Genomic DNA, 18,833 nt, shown 5'->3' on the forward strand with positions numbered 1-18,833 from the left:
GGCAAGGTATCCCTCCCGTCACTGTAACAGATGTGTGTGGCCAAGACTCATCTGCCTCACCTGGGCACACACGGCAGACATTCTAACTGAGATTTTGAAACCCGTGGTGTTGTGTGTTCCAGAGGTGCCAGGCACAAGCTGCCAGAACAGCACCAGGTTTGCTCAGATACTAAGCTGGACAAGCGTGCCAAAAACATGAACAAGCTGCTGTTCAGCTAGAGGACGTTTCCTAAACCATTTAAGTCATTCTGGAGCTCTGCCTAAGAACCAGCTCCTCCACCTTCACACAAAAAGCTATTTGAGCAGATGCTGACTGTGACAACCTTTAAGGCCAAACAAACAAGCTTCATCTATGCAAGAGAATAACTGAAAGTTTGCAAATTAACACGCATCCACACGCGCAGCTGTAGTTGTTCAAGGCAACCCAGCTTACGTTTCTGCTGCTTTCTGTTGTTACTCTTTGTGAGCTTGCTGAGCCAGGCAGTGGCTGCTCCCCACAAGCACGTCTCTGGAAGGTCTGACCTCCCATGTGCTGCAGCACCAGGGCTCTGCCAGGAGCTGCTGCCGCCCTCACACAGTGACGCAGCAGGCGTAACAAACTGCATGGACATGCAGACCGTAGGTTATGCATCAATCAAGACATCACTTTTATTAACTGGATTTTCCATTTCTGTCGCACACCATGGATGTTTATACAATGAAAAAGCCAAACGTTGCTCGAAGCAATAAGATCAGCTGATATTTCTGTACCCTCTTAACACACACACACACAGATTCTTTCTTGGTGAGAAATTTTTATATTTCTGTTCATTAGTTCTGCTTATTTATACTGCTACTCTTAAAATTCTGTGTCAAGATTGTCACATCTTAAATACAGATTAAATTGCTAGAGGTACATTATTTTTTATATATATATTTATATACACACATACAGAAAAATACAAGACTAATTGTTTTTCCACAATATTAATTTATACACTACTGTAACTATATGCAACTTTGAAAGACACGTTAAGGGGTACAAGAAACTGTTTACTTGCTCTAAATAGTTTGGTCCAATATTATCTTAATGTAGTGGTTATTCTCGCCCTTCCTTTTAAGTGACAACATAATACAACATACACCACATGCACAGTCATTCATCTATCAACGAATGGATCAAGGACACCACTCAGACTAACATCTGTACACCCAGAGGTTCAACCAACCACACACAACTATAAGGCTATAATACAACTATGCAGCATAAATGGTCAACACGGCTGTTCTAAAGTGAGCACCATATATACAGTTGTATATAAAAACATTGGAAACAAAATACACCTGGGGTTAGTTAAAAGGTGCCATTCCAAGGCTGTACATAATATCAGGAAAGAGTATTTACAATACTTGGAAAAAGAACGCAACAAATAAGTTTATTGCCAATGCCCTTTATAAACTCGTCTCCTACTTGGATGTTACGCTCACTGTCTGTGAACCACGCATCTCATTTCTGGCCCTTGATAAGATCCCTGCTCAAGAATTTCAAACAAACATGTTCTATGGCTTCACCCACACATCTATTCTTGTAGCTTTTGATTTATAAATACCACACTGACTAAACTGCAACTCGAGTTTAAAACCTGGAGAAGTAAAACACTTATCCTTTGCCTTGTTCAGGAAGCAGAACGTAAAATCCCCGCTAGGCCAGCCAGTAAGAATACCCCATGCAATTTAGACTCTCCTAGAAAAGCCTTTTGCTCATCAAGAAGAGCTGTCACGAGCTGCAGAAATTACGACCAAGCGTTAACGCTGTTCTTTGGTGCTCTGCTCACTCTGCAGTGGGCCTGAAATGCATTGTATTTGACCATTCTGCAAGTGTTACAAGATGCTCAACAGTGTAAACTCCTCTCAGACATGCAATGTCTGCCCAGGACGCTGCTACATAATACCACCAGTTTCACTAGCATTGCTTAGAAGACCCAGTGCACAGCATGAAAAAATAAAACATTCTTGCCCTTCCCAAAACTAGGAATCTGCAATATATTTTATTCTAGGTAATAAAATTCCACAAAGTTAATTCATCTGGTCAAAAGTATCCTTTTGTACAGAAATACTCTAAATCAAGACCTTGCCATGGCAATGGGAAATCCAACAGAAAGGCTAAGAGCTGTAAAATAAATACTTTCCTATATACTATTTTTAATTGACTTTATGAAAAAGCATTATTACTGAGAGAAAAGTAAGTGGTGTACGTGTGGGAAACAGCAGTATTTTAAGTGTTAAAAAGAGTAATAGTGAGAAAAGTGTCAAAGACAATAACAATTTCAATTTGAATCCAATTACCTATAGGTTTTCCATCCCTTATTGCCTGTTGTAATCTCAGAGAGGGAAGGAGAGGATAGGGGAGAAGGTTTACAAGGTAAAAACCTAAAATATTAAGTGTCATGATATACTAATAACAAAAGTAATTTATACAAATACTTTATTTTCAGTTAGCATGTAAAAACTCAGAAGTAGACTTAATAATTTACCTTTGTTATATTAAAAAAGAAGATTGTCTGCTTGTAATATTAACATATTTCTATGGGAGAAAGCTGCCTTACAAATCTACTTGCCTTTTTTTTTTTTTTTAAAGAAAACTGCCTCTAGCAAAACAAGATCTTTTCAGTTTGATTTTTGAGCCACAACTTTATCCATATTATAGCTTAAGACAAATAGGTGTGGGTTTAAAAATCATATTTCAGGATCACTAATTTTCAGTGCATCTTTGCTTTGTACAAGCCTTGGAACATCTGAAAGCTCCCTGAAGAGTTTTCAGCATCAGAACATTATTGCTTTGGTTCTGTTTCAGACACATAGAAGTATGCCACATATCACATTATTTTAGATATCACAGAAGGTCAGAACAAGAATTAACATTTCACAAGCAAACAAAAGCTTCTCTCTCTAGTTTAAGTGCAGAACATGAAACTTCTAAGTGCTCCATTTACATTAGGATCCAGATATTTATTTTAATTTCATCCAGATCTTCCATAGTAAAATTAAAAATGTAAAAATTACACAATAAAATATTCTGTTTTGTTGTAAAAGAAAAACATATCAGCTAGCAGCATGCAAAGACCATGCATTGTCATACCATCAAGCAAACACAAAATTAAAGTGTAATAAATAACTGCTCAAAGCCCACTTAAAAATCTTAAGACAACAAAAGGGGGTCCGGTGACAAGGTGTTCACAGCTCTGAACAGGAAGAATAATGCTGTCAAGTAGATTGAGCTAAAGTCAGGTCATTGTCAAATGACGTGACAACAACTGGTTTGACTGGAGGTACACAGCAGCCCCTCCTTTGGATTCCGCTGAATATTCACAGATATCGTCTTTTCACAGAGAGGTAGTTGTAGCACATTGTTTTTCAAGTTCCTGTTCTTTATCTGTTCCAATGCATTTGCTGTGTCTGACATTTGGTCAGAAAAAAATTTTAGGGTGCCCAATGAGGAAGCCTGGTTTGCGCTTCCGCTGGAAGTTATACACATTTTCCATGTCGATTTCTCCTGTACTTTCACACTGGAAAAGGACAGATTGTTTTGAGGATCAATAATGTATTTAGTGCTGCCGTGAATCTGTGAACCTAGGCAAAGGCTCATTAGCTTCAGGCTTTCAACCAGTTCCCCTGCACTTCTAGATGACAGCTGCATTGAGTTTCCAGATCCAGCACATCTCCGAGTAGAACCTGAAGTGTTGTTGGTGCTACCGCTGGAGCTACCAGAGGGACTCCCCCCGCCTTTGTTGTTGTCACCAGGGCTCGTTTTGTCTACCCCTCCGTTTCCGTTACTTGGTTTGCTTTGCCCACCACCATCTCCTTGGCTGCCGGGCGGCCCTTCGCTGCTATCCCGCCTATGCCAGGAGTAAGTAAAGCCACTATCTTTGTCTAGGCGTCTCCTACTTTCCGAGTCATCATCGCTTGTTTCCGAGCTGCTGCAACTAGAGCCCCGTCCCTGGCTTTTCCTCCTGTGATAGCGTTTATGCACTGTGCTAGGTGAAGCGATGTTCATCTTTAACCTGCTGAGCTTTGGGGGTAAGTTCTCATCCATGTCAAACTCGTCATCTGACTCGCCCTCCTCAAAGATTTGATTGAGGACTGGTGCACTCTTTCTCGAAGTAAGACGATTCGTAACGGAAGGCTTACGGCGCAGGACAACTTGAGTGGAGAGAGAAATAGGTTTCTTATCTTCTTCATCCTCCTCTTCATCCTCTTCCACTCTGAACAGGCACTTCCGGCCACTCGTAGTGGGTTTTAAGCTCACCGACGGGACTGCTGAAAGTGCCGGTCCGGCTAATTCCGGGAGATCTTCTTTCTTTGCCGAGTCGCCAAGCGCCTTGCTCCTGTGGCCGTTGAGAACATTCTCAGCTGTGCGAGCTGGTGACTGAGGAACGGTCGCATGGGAGAGAGGAGAAGCTGTAAGGTCATCCTCCAGATCTTGGGGTACGTCGATTTTTGTTGGCCATGATTGCCTACATAAACAATTATAAAGGGTAAAAGGAAAGTTACATGATGGCAAGCATGTCCGAACACATAAAGAAACATCAGATCTGCACAGGAGGCGCACAACTACTGCCACACAAATGGGCCTGCTGAGTGGCATGTTTGTAAACAACAGTATTGGGTAACTGAGGAAAAAAAACATTCTCAGAGAATACACATTCCTGTAGAAATGGTGTTATTTGAAAGGAACATCATATATACAAAAGCTTAGTTTAGAACTTACGTTGGTTACTGTCACATGAAATCTTAAGATTTCACTGCTCTCAGAAAAGGAACTGAGCAGTAAAAAACTTTAAATAATTGTGCCTCAAAGAAAACAATCTGAAGTAGGTATAGAGCCACCAGTACCTAGAGGAAGATAGGAGCCAATTTAAACACAACTTAAATCAAATAGTATTGCAAACTACTTTTAATCTGAAGCTTCTGTTATTTGTTCCCTAGTATTCTTAACATAAAAATTAGGTTAGAATTAACATGAGTGAGACTGAAAAGTTGTCAGAAGAAACAGTCTGTCATTTTCAGTCAGTCTCATTCAGACCAAGCTCTGTTCTACAAAATCCTTTTTAATTTTAAACACACATGAATTGAGATCATACTTTATTTGTCCTTAGCTGAGCAACTGGAATAATACAGCTGCATGAATTCAGGGCTCAAGCTGCTTAAGAATACGACACTTGGATAAACTGTAAATCAAAGTTCAAAACATGACTCTGTACCAGCATTAGCTCAAATCAAAATGAAAGTAACACTTGAGCATGAATCAGTTTTACAGTTAGGTACTGGAGATAAGATTTAAAGTAAAATACAAGTCATTGGATACTATCTTAGCAGCTGATGTCTTAATACATATCATAATTTTCCCATAGTGCACACAAACCATATTAAGAACAAAGACTGACAGTCTTTCCTCTCTCTGTATTTTGAAAGCCTAATCAAAAAAACCAACACCTACAGAACAACCTTACCACTGAATAATTCTTCAATTGCTTCGCTCAGCACAAGCCCCACATTTCTTGTGGAGACCAAGAAATTCTAAGAATTTTTTTCTCTCAAAGTAGGAGTTACCTTTAATTTAAGAAAGTTTGCCAATCATTTAACTTTACATAACTGAAATACTCTAGCATACTGCATGAAAAACTGTAGTAGAGACCTCTGTTCACACATGGATACCATATTACAAGACATTCCCAACCATATTTTGGGTGTGCCAAAAGAAAGGGCTGCATGACTTCATAGCCCAGTTCACAAGCAAGGTACAGGAGGAAAGCAGGAGAGGAAGCAGATGGTATTTCATACCAAGTGTAACCCCCAATATCTGCTGGGACAGCCTGCATGCAAAGATGGAATGATCATACCAACGTCCTGTTCTCTGCTGTGTCAAAAGGTCAAGCCCAAGAAACAAGGAAAGCTCAGACACTGCTATTCTTATTCTAAATGTGTTCTTTCTGTGTTTAAAGTTAATGAAAGCACCTGCACTAGGACTGCTTTACTCAAGGGTCTACACAGGTAACAATTGACAACTGTCTTCCCAATTGTATGAACTTTGAAGGAGAGTACTTCATTAAAGCCAACATGAAACTCACCAAGCCTGACTGCAGACTTTGTTCTGAAGTGCTAGCTTCAGTTTTGCTTAGCAAATCAGTGATACAAAAACCCACCAGCATCCTCTACCAGTAGGACCTGGCTGCCAACACCCGTGTGAGCCTGTCTTGTTGGGCACTAGGAGCTGCTGGTGCCCTCCCACCATTTCCCTCCAGAGCAGCTCTGCCTGGAGGGAGGCCACACAACCAGCAGCTCTCACCCAAGTTGTCCAGACAAGAAGTGGAGCCTAGGTTGTGGTCCTCCTTGGTTTGACACCAGCATCTTCCCTTAGGCTCCAGCTGGCTCCAGAAACACTGGGAACTACTGACCTAGTTTTCTGAGGACTTGTGCTATGCTGGGTATTTTAAACACAAACAACTGCCAGTGATTAACAAATAGGACCTAAATAAATTAGAAACATAACTACAAAAGTGACAGAAAATGAAGATCTAAATGTTTCAAGAATGTATCATGGTTTAAGAACAGACTGGCTTGTCAGCAAAAAAAGGAAGAGTTCTGTGGCTGTCACAATAAAGAGTAAATATAGTCTCTAACAGTACTGTAGTTTCCAGGCAATAAACCTCCTCACTACAGTATGTTTATCTCTCATAGTCCATGTTTGCCTCCCTTCCCCCCCCGTTATTCCCAGTAGGCCTGAGGGGAGAGCAGGACAGAAGGGAAGCTCCAGGTTGCAAGTAAGTGAAATTATTGTATTTAAAAAAAAAAAAAAAAATCTTTTGAAGTCTCAAAATCAAAGTAATGCACTACTACATTGTCTTTCCATGAGGTCATTCTATGTAAACACTTTGAATTTAGAATCATCATGAAGACGAGGAAAAGCTACCTGGGACCTATAAGGGCAAGAGTTTCTAAGTTTATGCAGATGTCCTCGTCATGAACAGAAAATTCCTACTTATAGGGCAAGCTTCAACTACTCCATTCAACTTTACAAATTTTTAATCAAGATTTACATTCAATGTACTCATTTGTTCCAGTTCCTTATATAACTGGAGCAGCTCTTCTACTGAAACAGTGATGCTGATGCAAAGAAAAAACAATTTAAAAGCAAACTTTGTCATTTTAGAATTTTCATTTGAAGGTGAACTCAAAGATTTCCTAAAAAGCAATTTGTTTTATAACTAATGCTTCATATCAGACATTTCAATGCTCTGCTTGGATCTCTTTTTAAAAAAAAATTGGCATAATATAAGAGGATTATCCACTAAGAGAACTGCAGGGTGAGAGTTACAGTATTACCCTTGCAGGAGGTAAGCTCTGTAACACCAAACTCCAGACCATTTGGGTTCTGTAGGCAGCCCTTAGTCGCCTGCAACAATAACTCTTCTGAAGCACTTGTAACCATGCAACAGAAGATAACATTTCCTACATAAGTGGCCATGGAGTGAATGACCTTTTAGAAGTGCAGCAACAAAATTTCAGTCTACTCTAGTGCACAACACAGTGTGCAGTCTCATCAGGAGATGACAAAGATGTTGAGAACCACTGTAAAGTTCAGAGAAAAACAACTCATTATTCAGGAAGATGGAATGGCATTTGGAAGAGACTCCTCTAAAAGCCTCCAAAATCTCAACCTAAATCCAAGGTAACAATCAATGGAGATGATGTGTCTTTAACCTGTTTTCCAAAGCATGTGCCCTGAATTTCTAATAGGCATCTTTTTTTCCTAGATTGAACTTGAGGTGGCAGTACCTTACTTTTATCAGTTAGGCCAAGGAAAATATGGAAGTGCACCAGAAGGACACCATAGCATTTATGTCCCTATTATCATTCCTATTAAATGATTTCACGTGCCACCTTTGCATGGAAGTTGCACAAAGAAACCTTTGAAATAAGTTATTTTTTCTTTTTCTTTAAATCTTACCAGTAGATTAAAACCACTGAATGTAGGCAGCAACTCTAAACATCAGCACCAGCACTTAATATTCTTCTCTCATTAAGAGATTAGCTACTAACAATTAATATTGCTAATAATAGTTACCAATAATATTGTACCAAAACCTAAAAGACAGCTTTTGAAGACATTAGGGGTTAAAGAACAAAAATTAATGGAAATGCCTCAGCACAACCTCCGTCTTCACTGGAAAGATTGTCAAGATGGGCCAATCAAGATTTTTTTCAATACCAGCAGATCCCTAGTTGTATTCTAACACTTAGGAAATTAAAAACAAAATGTTTAAGAAAAATGACTGTTCATGCATGCTTCAATATCAATGTGCAGGCAGAAACTCTACTATTTGCCTTTTTGTTTTGTTTTTGGTTTTTGATCGGTTGGTTTGGGTTTTGTTTGGTTGGTTTTCATTTTTTTGTTTTGAAACATATACTGCTGTAACTGAAAATGAGATCCTTTGATAACTGGTTGCAGAGCAAATGGACTGGTTGAACACATCAGTACCTACTAGATGCCAGAACCCCGCTTCTCCCTTTAGTTTTACTGTGTCACAAGGTGAAGCTTTGAAAATCTCAGGGAACCTTACTATAAGGTTTTTCTAATCCTGTTTTTGTCAAACTAAAAAAAAAAACCTATCTATTGCAATATCTTTAAATGGATGATTAAAACAATTAATTCAACAGTTTTCCTTAGACAATAAGCATATCAACTGATAGTAAAAAGAACATACCCTACAGATGTTTGCTCCAAGCTTGATTTAGGGGATGCTTGGCCCATTAAAAAAATCAATGCTAAGAACTAAACTATAACATCAAATTCAGAGTGATTTCTCATTTGTAACTAAATTCCCCATCAACATGTTTATGGATTATGCAACTAAATTTTTTCCAGGGACATTACATACACAATTTGTATGAGGAACTGAAGGTCAATGAACATGCAACAGCCCTTTCCTAGCAGGTGTGAACACGTACTACTTCAGATACAGACTTCAAACTGATTAGGCATTTCTTGAAAATGGTAAGAGCTGAAAATATTATTGGTCACTGATTTTTGAACAGCTTCTGAAGCATCCACAGCACTTTAAAGGCATTTAAAGCTCGCCATGAATAAGTACTTTACTTTTTTTAAGAAAGGTGTACTTGAGCAATTCAGTAATATTCTCACTACATGTTAAAAAGAAAAGAAACCATTTCAATTCCTAAATTCTTACCTGAACTGAGCTTTGATGTTGCTAGGGCTTGCAGATCTGGTCTGAATTTCTTTCTCTTGCTTTTCTCGCAGAATCCTTTCAGCTAGTAAGAAGTAAGTAGCAGTGATGTGATTGTATTTGTTAGTTTCCAATGCCCTAAGGAAAGTACAAAACATGAAATAAAGCATAAATCAATAGTTTTTAGAAAACTGGACATGCATCTCACACACCTTGCTGTACATCGCATGGCAGGAAGAGCACCTGATATTGTTGATATTTTGACAAGCATGTCAAGAACTGCATATTGTTGATATTTTGACAAGCATGTCTTGGTTTTATGAAAAATAAAGAGCCAACAAGTCTAGTAATTTCAACTATACCTGAATGAGGATATCTTTAGAATATCATCCCCAAAATTACGTAATTTTTACTTACCATGCTTTAAATGATAAAATTGTATTTCATTGTTATGCACCAATGGTGGGCTTTCCCACTGGCACATACAACCACAAAGTATAGTACTTGTTTATGCAACAACTGAAGGAAAAACTTTCATTATTTTAGGGCTGTCACATTAAGTTTGCAGTAAAATTAAGTCCGTAAGCCAGTAAACATCATTCAGACATTCTAACAGAAAGGATGCCACTGATACGCAGTGAAGCTTAAAAAGCAAAACTGCTGCTTCCCCCACCACACAAATGGCAAGATAGTAACAGTTTTTCCAGTTTAAACACAAATAGAAAAAAACAATTTTAAGTCCTCTTTCAATTTTGGGAATACTTTAGAAACGTGGGTGTTTTAATCTATTAGAAAAAACTATGTTGCTTTCTAGTAAGCGCACTCAGTGGCAATGAGTATTTTGGATTATACAAATAAAAGGAATAATATTTTAAATTAAGAAAGATTCAGGTATACTGGAAACATACTAAGGGAAAAATGCTAGAATTTTATCACCTCCAAATACGCACAAGATGAAGCACAAGTAAAAGCACAGATTTCAAAGCAGTTAAGTTTACTCAAGATGGCAAACTACTGCAGGAACTGAACACTGTTCCAAGCTATTTTTCTTGAAGCTTTTCCTAAGGTTGTGTCTACTCAAGTAGTTCTCATCCTATAATATCCTGTCACAGAGCAAGATTGTAATATTTTGTTTGTTAACTGAACGGCTTGATGTTTAAACACTGGAGTGCCGAGGTTCTTGTGACACTCTTGAATCGAAAATAACACATGTACAAACCAAACTGCATATAGAAAACTGACAACTTACTCCACTATTGTATCTCGGTCTGCAATATCACCAAGAACCATGCGTTGTATTATACTGTTGTGTTCCTCCTCAGACAGATTTTTATATGACACAAGAGGAATGTTGTACTTTGTTGCAGGAGATGGGTCAACTCCTTGAAGCCATGCATGGTTTTCAATCTCTTCCAAAGATGCCCTTCGCTTCGGGTCTCTCTGCAGCATCCGTGTAATTAAACTGTGAATAAAAAAATAAATCTAAACAAAATGCACTCAGGTGTTTAAAAAGCAGCCATTTTAAGAGCAACATTAGCAAGAAGTTTTCTGCTGTCGGTCCACATAGATCTTTAGAAGTCTCTACAGTAAACAACGTGATGGAAAATTAATTATTCTCAAAGACATTCCAAGTACTGCTGAACTGAAACAAACAATTTACTTATTAAACACTATAAATATCAAAAACACTGCAGTTTTCAGTTACTGTATTTAGCTTCTTAACCTGATTTTTCTGGTTTGTTTGGTTTTAATAGGTCTTACAGGGCAGCTGTCACAGATGGCCTACAGGCTGATCTGTAAAATAACAAATATAATTTTCTATTATTGCTGCTGTCAACAAGAATATGGAATGGCAAGATAAGTACAAATATTTTATTCTGAAATAGCTATCAGAAATCTGATTCTTCAGTATCTCTGAAAGAATAGTGAACTGTTCTATCCATAGAGAAAAAATCCAAAACAGAACACTGTCTGGGATGATGAAGTGACAAACCTACTAACGAGTTGATACTGAGTGTTTACAAGTGCTGGGAAGGAAGTGCGTAAATTCCCCAAATAAACAGAGGAAGAAGACTTGATTAGCACAGCACATCTCTGTTCGCTTACTAGACACGAAAAATTCGGGGGAGGTATTTTTGGCTTTGCACAACAAACAGAACGTGGATATACAGTTTCGGTGCCAAGGTTCCAAATAAAACTTTATTGCTCCAACATGTGGAATGAAAGTTCTGCGGTTCTCACATAATGCTTTTTATTGCACTAATACTTCACCACACAACTTCACACTGCAAGGCCACACAAATCACAAAGGTAATCACAATTTTTAAATTATTATTTATTATTTTAGTCTGAGATGATGTATGGAGTTAAAAACGGAGCTTAATTCATACTTAAAACTCTACTGTAAAAAAAAGAATGTCACATATATACTCAGTAACTGTGGTCTCTGACTTTACCAAAAGGAAAGGTGGAGTAAGACATAGAAGCCTTCATTTTCTGTGCTTTTGTTAATACTGTGACAGAAAGAGAACAAACTATATACTTCATTTGACTTTTTTTTAAACTACACCTGTAGGAAAACCACTGAAATGTACCACATGTACCACCAAGAATGCTTTCACTTGAAAGTTTAAACATTCCCAGAGTCTTTTCCCTAAGAAACCTTAACCTGTAGAGAACTTTGGTAACTGACTGTGCCCTGTTGATGCATCGTGTAGAGAAAGCAGATCTACTCGAGCCTTTAACGAAGCTAGCATTAGCCAATATATTAAGCAAAAGGCTGCAAAAAGTAAGTTTCCTGGCCTCAGCACAGCATGCAGCATCTCAAGAGACTTATTTGATACAGTTCACTGATAAAAGCTCTCTTTTAAACCTCTTCCTGTGTTGCATTTTAAACCCCTTCCTGTATGTAAAGCTCTTCAAGCTGCTGACAGCACTGACAGCAGCTTTTCCGTGTCCCCGGAAATGCTAGACACTAATGACAAGACACGAAGACCAGCTATATGGCATCATGTTATGCATGAGATTCCTGGCCCATGCAGATGACAAGTGGAGAGAGCAACGCTCATTTCGACCACAGATGTAACAAATTTCATTCTGTGTCAAATAACAGAATCCTAGATGCTGCTCTAGTTTTTTTGACTGGGCCAAAAGCATTTATAAAAGCATCTGGACTTTCATCTTGAAAATGAAAACATACTCTATTGCAGATTCAAGAACCCAGCCAAACATTGTAACATAGGCTAAGTGATGCAACTGGGATATATATTAAAAGGACTGAAGAGGTCATTAACCAACAGGGAAATATTGGAACATATCAAAAAGTAAAAAAGCTGCAGTGAACACTGCAGAAAAACAACATATCAAAATGAGTCATGTTTCCCAAGTGGCACATGGTATTTGCAGACAGAATCTTTTTCTCCCTTGATTGCCTAGAACGTTGATTTGCAGCTGCAATTTCAGTTGGAGATGAGCAAAACTTGCTGTGATATCCTTGGGTTTATGACAGCTTTTATTTTGAACAGAAATCTATAGGAATCATTACCTTTAACCCCTGCCAACAAAATACTCTCAGCAACACCTTGTAATTTGTCCAGTAAGAGTGGTGGCCAAAGCCAGGCAGTGGTGAGCAGCTTCTTCAATGATTTATAAAATGCATGACAACTGAGACACATAAAAGATACATTGCATAAAATCAAAATTAAGTTTCACACAAGTGTGGAAAAAACCTATTGGCAAAAAAATATGAGATTAACCTTTAGTAAGAAGAGACACAAAGAATAACAAAAAAACACTCAACACCACACAATACTGGTACGCAAGAAACTACTCAGTTGATGTGAAGAAAAACAAACTAAGCAAAAGCAGTTAGGCAGAATATCTTACTAACAGGAAAGAATATTCCACATGCTGATAATATGGTATGGGGAACTCCCAAAGGTAATGAGAAGCCACTTCTATGAATGCTTCCAAGTTCTTTAGTACTCTACTTACTCTTTACATTCTTTGGACACGTGAGGTGGCACTGTGTATTTGCAGTCCATTATCATAGTCAGGGTTTCGCTGTCATTTGCTTCTTGAAATGGTGGTTGTCCACAAACCAACATGAAGAGGATGACCCCTAAACTCCATATATCTGTAAATATATAGTACATATTTTAAAATAACTGTTGAGGAAACAGACATAATTACGATCAGAACCGTGAAATATACTTGAGATGCATACTAGGGTTATTATTGTACTCTCAATTATCAGGATTACTTCTGGAATTTGCAATTCCACTGGAGTACAAAATACAGTAGTTCCATTGTTTGACAGCTCTTATAATTTTAGAGAAAAAAGAATCAGAATTCATGACTAAGTATGCATAACAGTTTGAGATGTGTAACATCTTTGACAGCGAAGTGTTAGATAAAGCTGAAGATAATCTGGTCACTCAGAAGACAAGAATTCATTACCCTTTTCTTCACAGGTAGGCACAGATTATTAAAGAGATTTGTATTCACAGCACGTTCCTTTTTGAAGGACTAGCAATAAACTGTTCTCAATATTGTTTAATGTTACTCTATGAAGTAGAGAAGTTATTTATTTCAATGAGACTGAACTAGGTATGTTTTTCCTTCACTAGAGTTGCTTTAAAAAAATATTTGATACTTCTAATGATAAATAATAAATCAAGTCATTTAGGTAAAACTATCTTCTCACGCCAACCATATTATGAAGTGTGCGGTGTTTTGGGTTTTAGATATCCATCAAACATAACAATTAACAGTGATCTCCACTACATTCTGGGAGTCTTTTTGTTTCCTTCTAATTCCTGCTTGTGTTAAAATAAAAAAAAAACATTTAAAAACTTTCTTGTTCCCCAATGAAATGACATACCAAAAGATGGAAAAGAAGCACTGCTGCGCATGAAACCCTTTAGTTGGTTTCTACTCACTGTAAAAGCTAATTTTTAGTTCAAATCTTTATGAAGAGTTTGCCTAGAAGAAAATATTTCACAGGTTTCACTGCATTCAATACAAGAAGTTTAAATTCTGTGAAATGTATCATATTGAACAAAAATAAATAACTCCAAAATATGCTTGAAGTAAAGGCCATGCTCACAAACTCCAGCTACAAGTCCATGCTCTGGAAATTTCAGTGGCAATTTTGGGTCCTACATCCTAGCATTTGACAGGTTTGTACTGAGTAAAACCAAACAGCTGGACTGAGAGAAATGAGGAAAGAGGGGAGAGCAGCTGGCAGTGGTCATAAGAAGCAGAACACATCAGTCCTGGAAGAGCTTGCAAGAGGGAACCACACTAAGTTACCTAACCCAACTGCATCTTGCTTTCTGTGCCCTACTCAAAATACCTGACATGCATTTAAAGCTGAAGGATGGCTACAATTTTATTTAATAATGTAAATCACACACGTTCCTCCCTGGAACAATTACTCATTTTGCTAGTTACAACCCATTCTTCATATGGTTTAGCTGACAGAGGAACAGAAACAGTACATGGTAATTTTCTTTAGAGCTCTAATTTGTAGTAAGTGTATGCTATGAACTCAGACAATTATTTGATTTCTGTTACGCTTACTAGGGCCTCAATCCTGTAGGTACTGAGCGTTTTGAGGCCAGTACACCACATCATGTACACCTGCCAATTCAACATGAATATTCGCATGTTTAAGACTCAGTAAGTGCATTAATACTTTGATAGCCTGATGCCAGAAAGTCAAATGTTCTGCGATGTAGGATTTTAAAAAGCCTCACAAGACAGAGGTAATTTCACCTAGGAGGTACACCTTTAATTTTGTAAAGCTACTCACATCTTTCTCCTATTGTTTAGTTTGAAAGTGACCAAAAAGTTTTGGTGCATTCTCTCTCTCTCACCACACAACAGATTATAAGAACTCATTTTTTGCAAGCACATAAAACATATGAATTCATGCAATTCTATGAAGTCATCTTTCGAATTTTTAATTTTGCCTAGAATCTATTTTGCAATACGATCTACCCTAGCATACTACCCCCACAATAAATGCTTCATGTATCCTTTCAGCATAAAGTATTTTAGAAAAGTCCACACAGCAGCACATCGTAGGTGTTTATTTGAGAAAATGAAAGCGTGACACAGCACAGCAAGAACTAAAATAATGTTGATAGCGTGAACACACAGAACTTAAATGCTTCATTTAAACCAGCACAGGGTTGTCTCAACTCAGCTACAAAACACAATTATTTTTCACTCCACACACCAAACAGTGTAAAGGATGGTTAAGTGTGAAGGAAGTGGTAAGAGCACCTGACAGGAAACATTAAACAAATTTTCAAAGTAACTTCACTTGAAATATACAAACCCTGACAGAACAATGGAAACATGGAACTGGTTTATAAGAACTGGATTATTCACAGGTATTTCAAACTACCACAGTTATTCAGCCAACAGGTGCATGCAATCCTATACAAAAGAACAGTAACAAAAGTTATTTTGCCCTTCCCAACCTACCACAAAATTTCACACTGGCACTTATTTCTAAGACACGTACAACATTGTATGAAGTAAAAATTAGGATTGTTACTGGCAGACCTCTCTGCAAAAAAAAAAAAGGTTCCAGAACAGACAACAGGAACCCCTGTGGGTTTTGTGTTATAAAGTTTTTATTTTGCATGTTTTGAAGCCACTTGTAGCTTAACATAGGTAATACTATCAAAATGGAGAAATCTCTTTGTAAAAAGGATCTATAAACTGGAGGGTTAAAAGTCTTACTTATTTGTAAACAACTCTTCTGAATTTCAAGAAGCAACCTACACTCTCAACATGCAAGTAGGTTTAACTATGTCTGGTAGCTTTCAGCGTAACTCAAAATCCAAGGTTCAGAATCTGAAGTCTTCAAAGCAGGTATTCCAAAATAATGAGTTAGTATCCACATATCATTTTGAAATATTTAAAATATCAACAGTTAAATTACTATAGGGTACACATATAAGAAATGCTAATGTCTGTACCTGATTTGTTAGTTTTAAGCCATTTTATACATTAAAAAACCCAAAAACCAAACCAATCCTGTATCTACACTTTCCACTTTTCTCTAGAGGAGATCCATAGCTGCATATTTTTCAGTCAAATTCAGAAAATATACTGAAAAAAAAAAGATGGAAAGAAATGAAAATGCTTTCTTCCCCTTAAAGATACAATTTTTGTTCACCCATTTAATGTAATAACCACAGAACATTTTGGAAAATTCTTGGTTTCCAGAACAGTGCCATCTGGCTGACAGAGGCAAAATTCAAGATCTTTAAACAGGGCTGAGAAACTAGTAAAGGAGAATCCGAGATTATTTTATAGCGCTTATTTAACAGATTTATTATTTCTCCAAACAATAGAGAAGGCCACATACAGGAATGTTCTTTACCATACTGTTTTGTGCTGCCATAATCAGCACTCATCTATTATTCTTTCCTAGTAATGAAGAGAAAACTCCTTCGTCCTCTGAATCCCAAGGAACCTAAGGAAGACAGAAGTGGTTTGCACTCACCTGACCAAGCCCTTGACCAGCACTTGCTCAGTACATGCTGCCCATCTCGTGCTATCTCTGATTTCTGCTCACATACTAGGTGTAGCAAAAGGGGGATAACTGCTTCTGCTGGGGAGACCACTTCCGTCAGCAGAGCAGACAGTGGCACCTTGATCTTTCATTTCTAAATCCCAAAGGGTGTTCTTACCCTATTACAAAAGGGGGCTTCACTCTGAGTGAAAGCCTCAGTCAAGATCTAGATTTGGTCAAAAGCATCAACTTGGACAAGACAGTTGTATGAGCAGATTAGAAAGATGTTGGAGCAGCAATGAAATAAGAGCCTGACATCTCATCAAAGCAAGAAGCAGCATCTCTTATTAGACCAGCTAATGAATGGGGTAAGGGCGAAGAAAAATAACTCAAAGTTTAAAGGAACAGAAGTTTTTCTTTAGATCTCCACACACTTGCGAAAGCATACTTCCTTTTTAGTGAAGACCGCCCTTATAGTATGTTCCTAATTTGATACACCTTATGTCAACTCAGGGAAAAAATCCTAGCTGAGACAGTTTACTGCTTTCACACATTATTAGAAGCTGTAGATATACATTTAAAAGCAAAGGCGACAGTATCTGTTTACACTTGCACCCATTCACTGAATGGCCCTGGTTCACTAAAGGGTTGCACAAGTGCCAGAGTCAAAAAATGCAAAGGAGAGTGCAGAACTATATGGGCAGGATCTGAACGCAGAGCAAGACTGCTTTTTCGAGACCTGTTACATGGTTTGTGCCACTTAAAAAATCTCACCTTCAGTTCAACGCAAATATGGTTTGACATACAGTACACACAGTAAAAAACTCTGCAGAGATCTGCCTTTCCTCCACCTTCACATCCCTGACATTCCATTTTAAGATTATATATAAAGTATGGTGCTATGTTAATGTAAAAAAAAAAAATCACATTTTAGACAAAACTTTTACATATTGTAATAAACGTACTACTGGATAGTTAAACCAGATAAAGGAGCAGGTTTTGTAAACAAAACTCCTTGGCTTGGGCCAACAACTCTGCATATATTTTCAGCTATATTCCCTTATCACAGCTCCGAACTCAGGTGCCAGTGCCGATTCTAGATTTGAGACTCTTACCTGGAGGAACACAGGGAAGAGAAGGGTACAGAGACCCACTTTCAGAAGTGAAGATTTAAATAAGAATTTATTTTTCACAATTGCAAGGGGTTTTTTTATTACTACTCAGTAATTAGCAGTTGAAGACTTTATGGAAACTGCTTACTTCTCCTCTCCTCCCCTCAAGGGTCATTTTAATTTGCTCTCTTCAGAAAATTGGTGGGAAAGTAGAATTTAGGCCTGACATGCTGCATGCATTTAACATGCAAATAATCTGTAAAATTTTGAATTATTATGGCAAAGGAAGGCACACTTGTATACTGCATTGGCCAAAAATCAAGGTCTCTTTCCAAAAAAGCACAGTGAAGATCTCAAGATGCAATTTAGCCTTTAAATTGGGTACTCGTAATTTGAAACTGCCATTGCTATAACAAGAATAAAATGAGAGAGATCAGGACTTTTTAAAAGCACTAGTAGCTAGCTGCAGTAAAGAATACTTTATTGTTTTTAAATCCATTAAATAATGTTGATCGGGAAAGGACTGCTCAAGCAGGATTCCCAGAACCATGACAACCAGGGCTGTGTATACGCAACTTCCTTACATAACATGAAGTCACTGCCATAGAAACCAAACTACGTCATTAGCTGCCTATGCTGCGCCTGTCTTAAACACAGGGCAGGCAAACATCTGTTATGTCCAAGTTTGTACACTGCACAAAGGATATACATATTCATCTGCTGAACCACGGGGCTGGGCTTCATTTCATTAGCCATTTATTGCTTTCTAAAGTTCCTGATTTACTCCTAAAATAAGCACTACAGATTTGAGAAAGTTACCATTTATGTGATGTAGGGGATCCTTATAGCTTAAGATTTGCTCAAGTTCTACCCTTCGTCTGATGTCAGACACTTGTCACACTTCATGTATACTATGTGAATTTGTGATTTTAAGCAGCTAAAACTCCATACTCATTTTGGAAT

General features: G+C 37.8%; 1 protein-coding gene across 1 annotated transcript in view; it reads right to left on the reverse strand.

Moving 5' to 3' along the window:
• Positions 1-647: 647 nt before the first annotated feature.
• SNRK (SNF related kinase) overlaps positions 648-18,833 on the reverse strand; it is a 40,279-nt gene continuing 22,093 nt past the window's right edge. The window contains exons 4-7 of the mRNA XM_086614426.1: positions 13,218-13,359; positions 10,474-10,686; positions 9,228-9,362; positions 648-4,493 (exon numbers count right to left, since the gene is read on the reverse strand). Of these exons, the coding sequence (XP_086470552.1) occupies positions 3,275-4,493; positions 9,228-9,362; positions 10,474-10,686; positions 13,218-13,359 (1,709 nt within the window). The 3' untranslated portion in view covers positions 648-3,274. The remainder of the gene's footprint in view (positions 4,494-9,227; positions 9,363-10,473; positions 10,687-13,217; positions 13,360-18,833) is intronic.

Source organism: Tauraco erythrolophus, chromosome 7, assembly GCF_009769465.1.
Source record: "Tauraco erythrolophus isolate bTauEry1 chromosome 7, bTauEry1.pri, whole genome shotgun sequence".
Taxonomy (NCBI): domain Eukaryota; kingdom Metazoa; phylum Chordata; class Aves; order Musophagiformes; family Musophagidae; genus Tauraco; species Tauraco erythrolophus.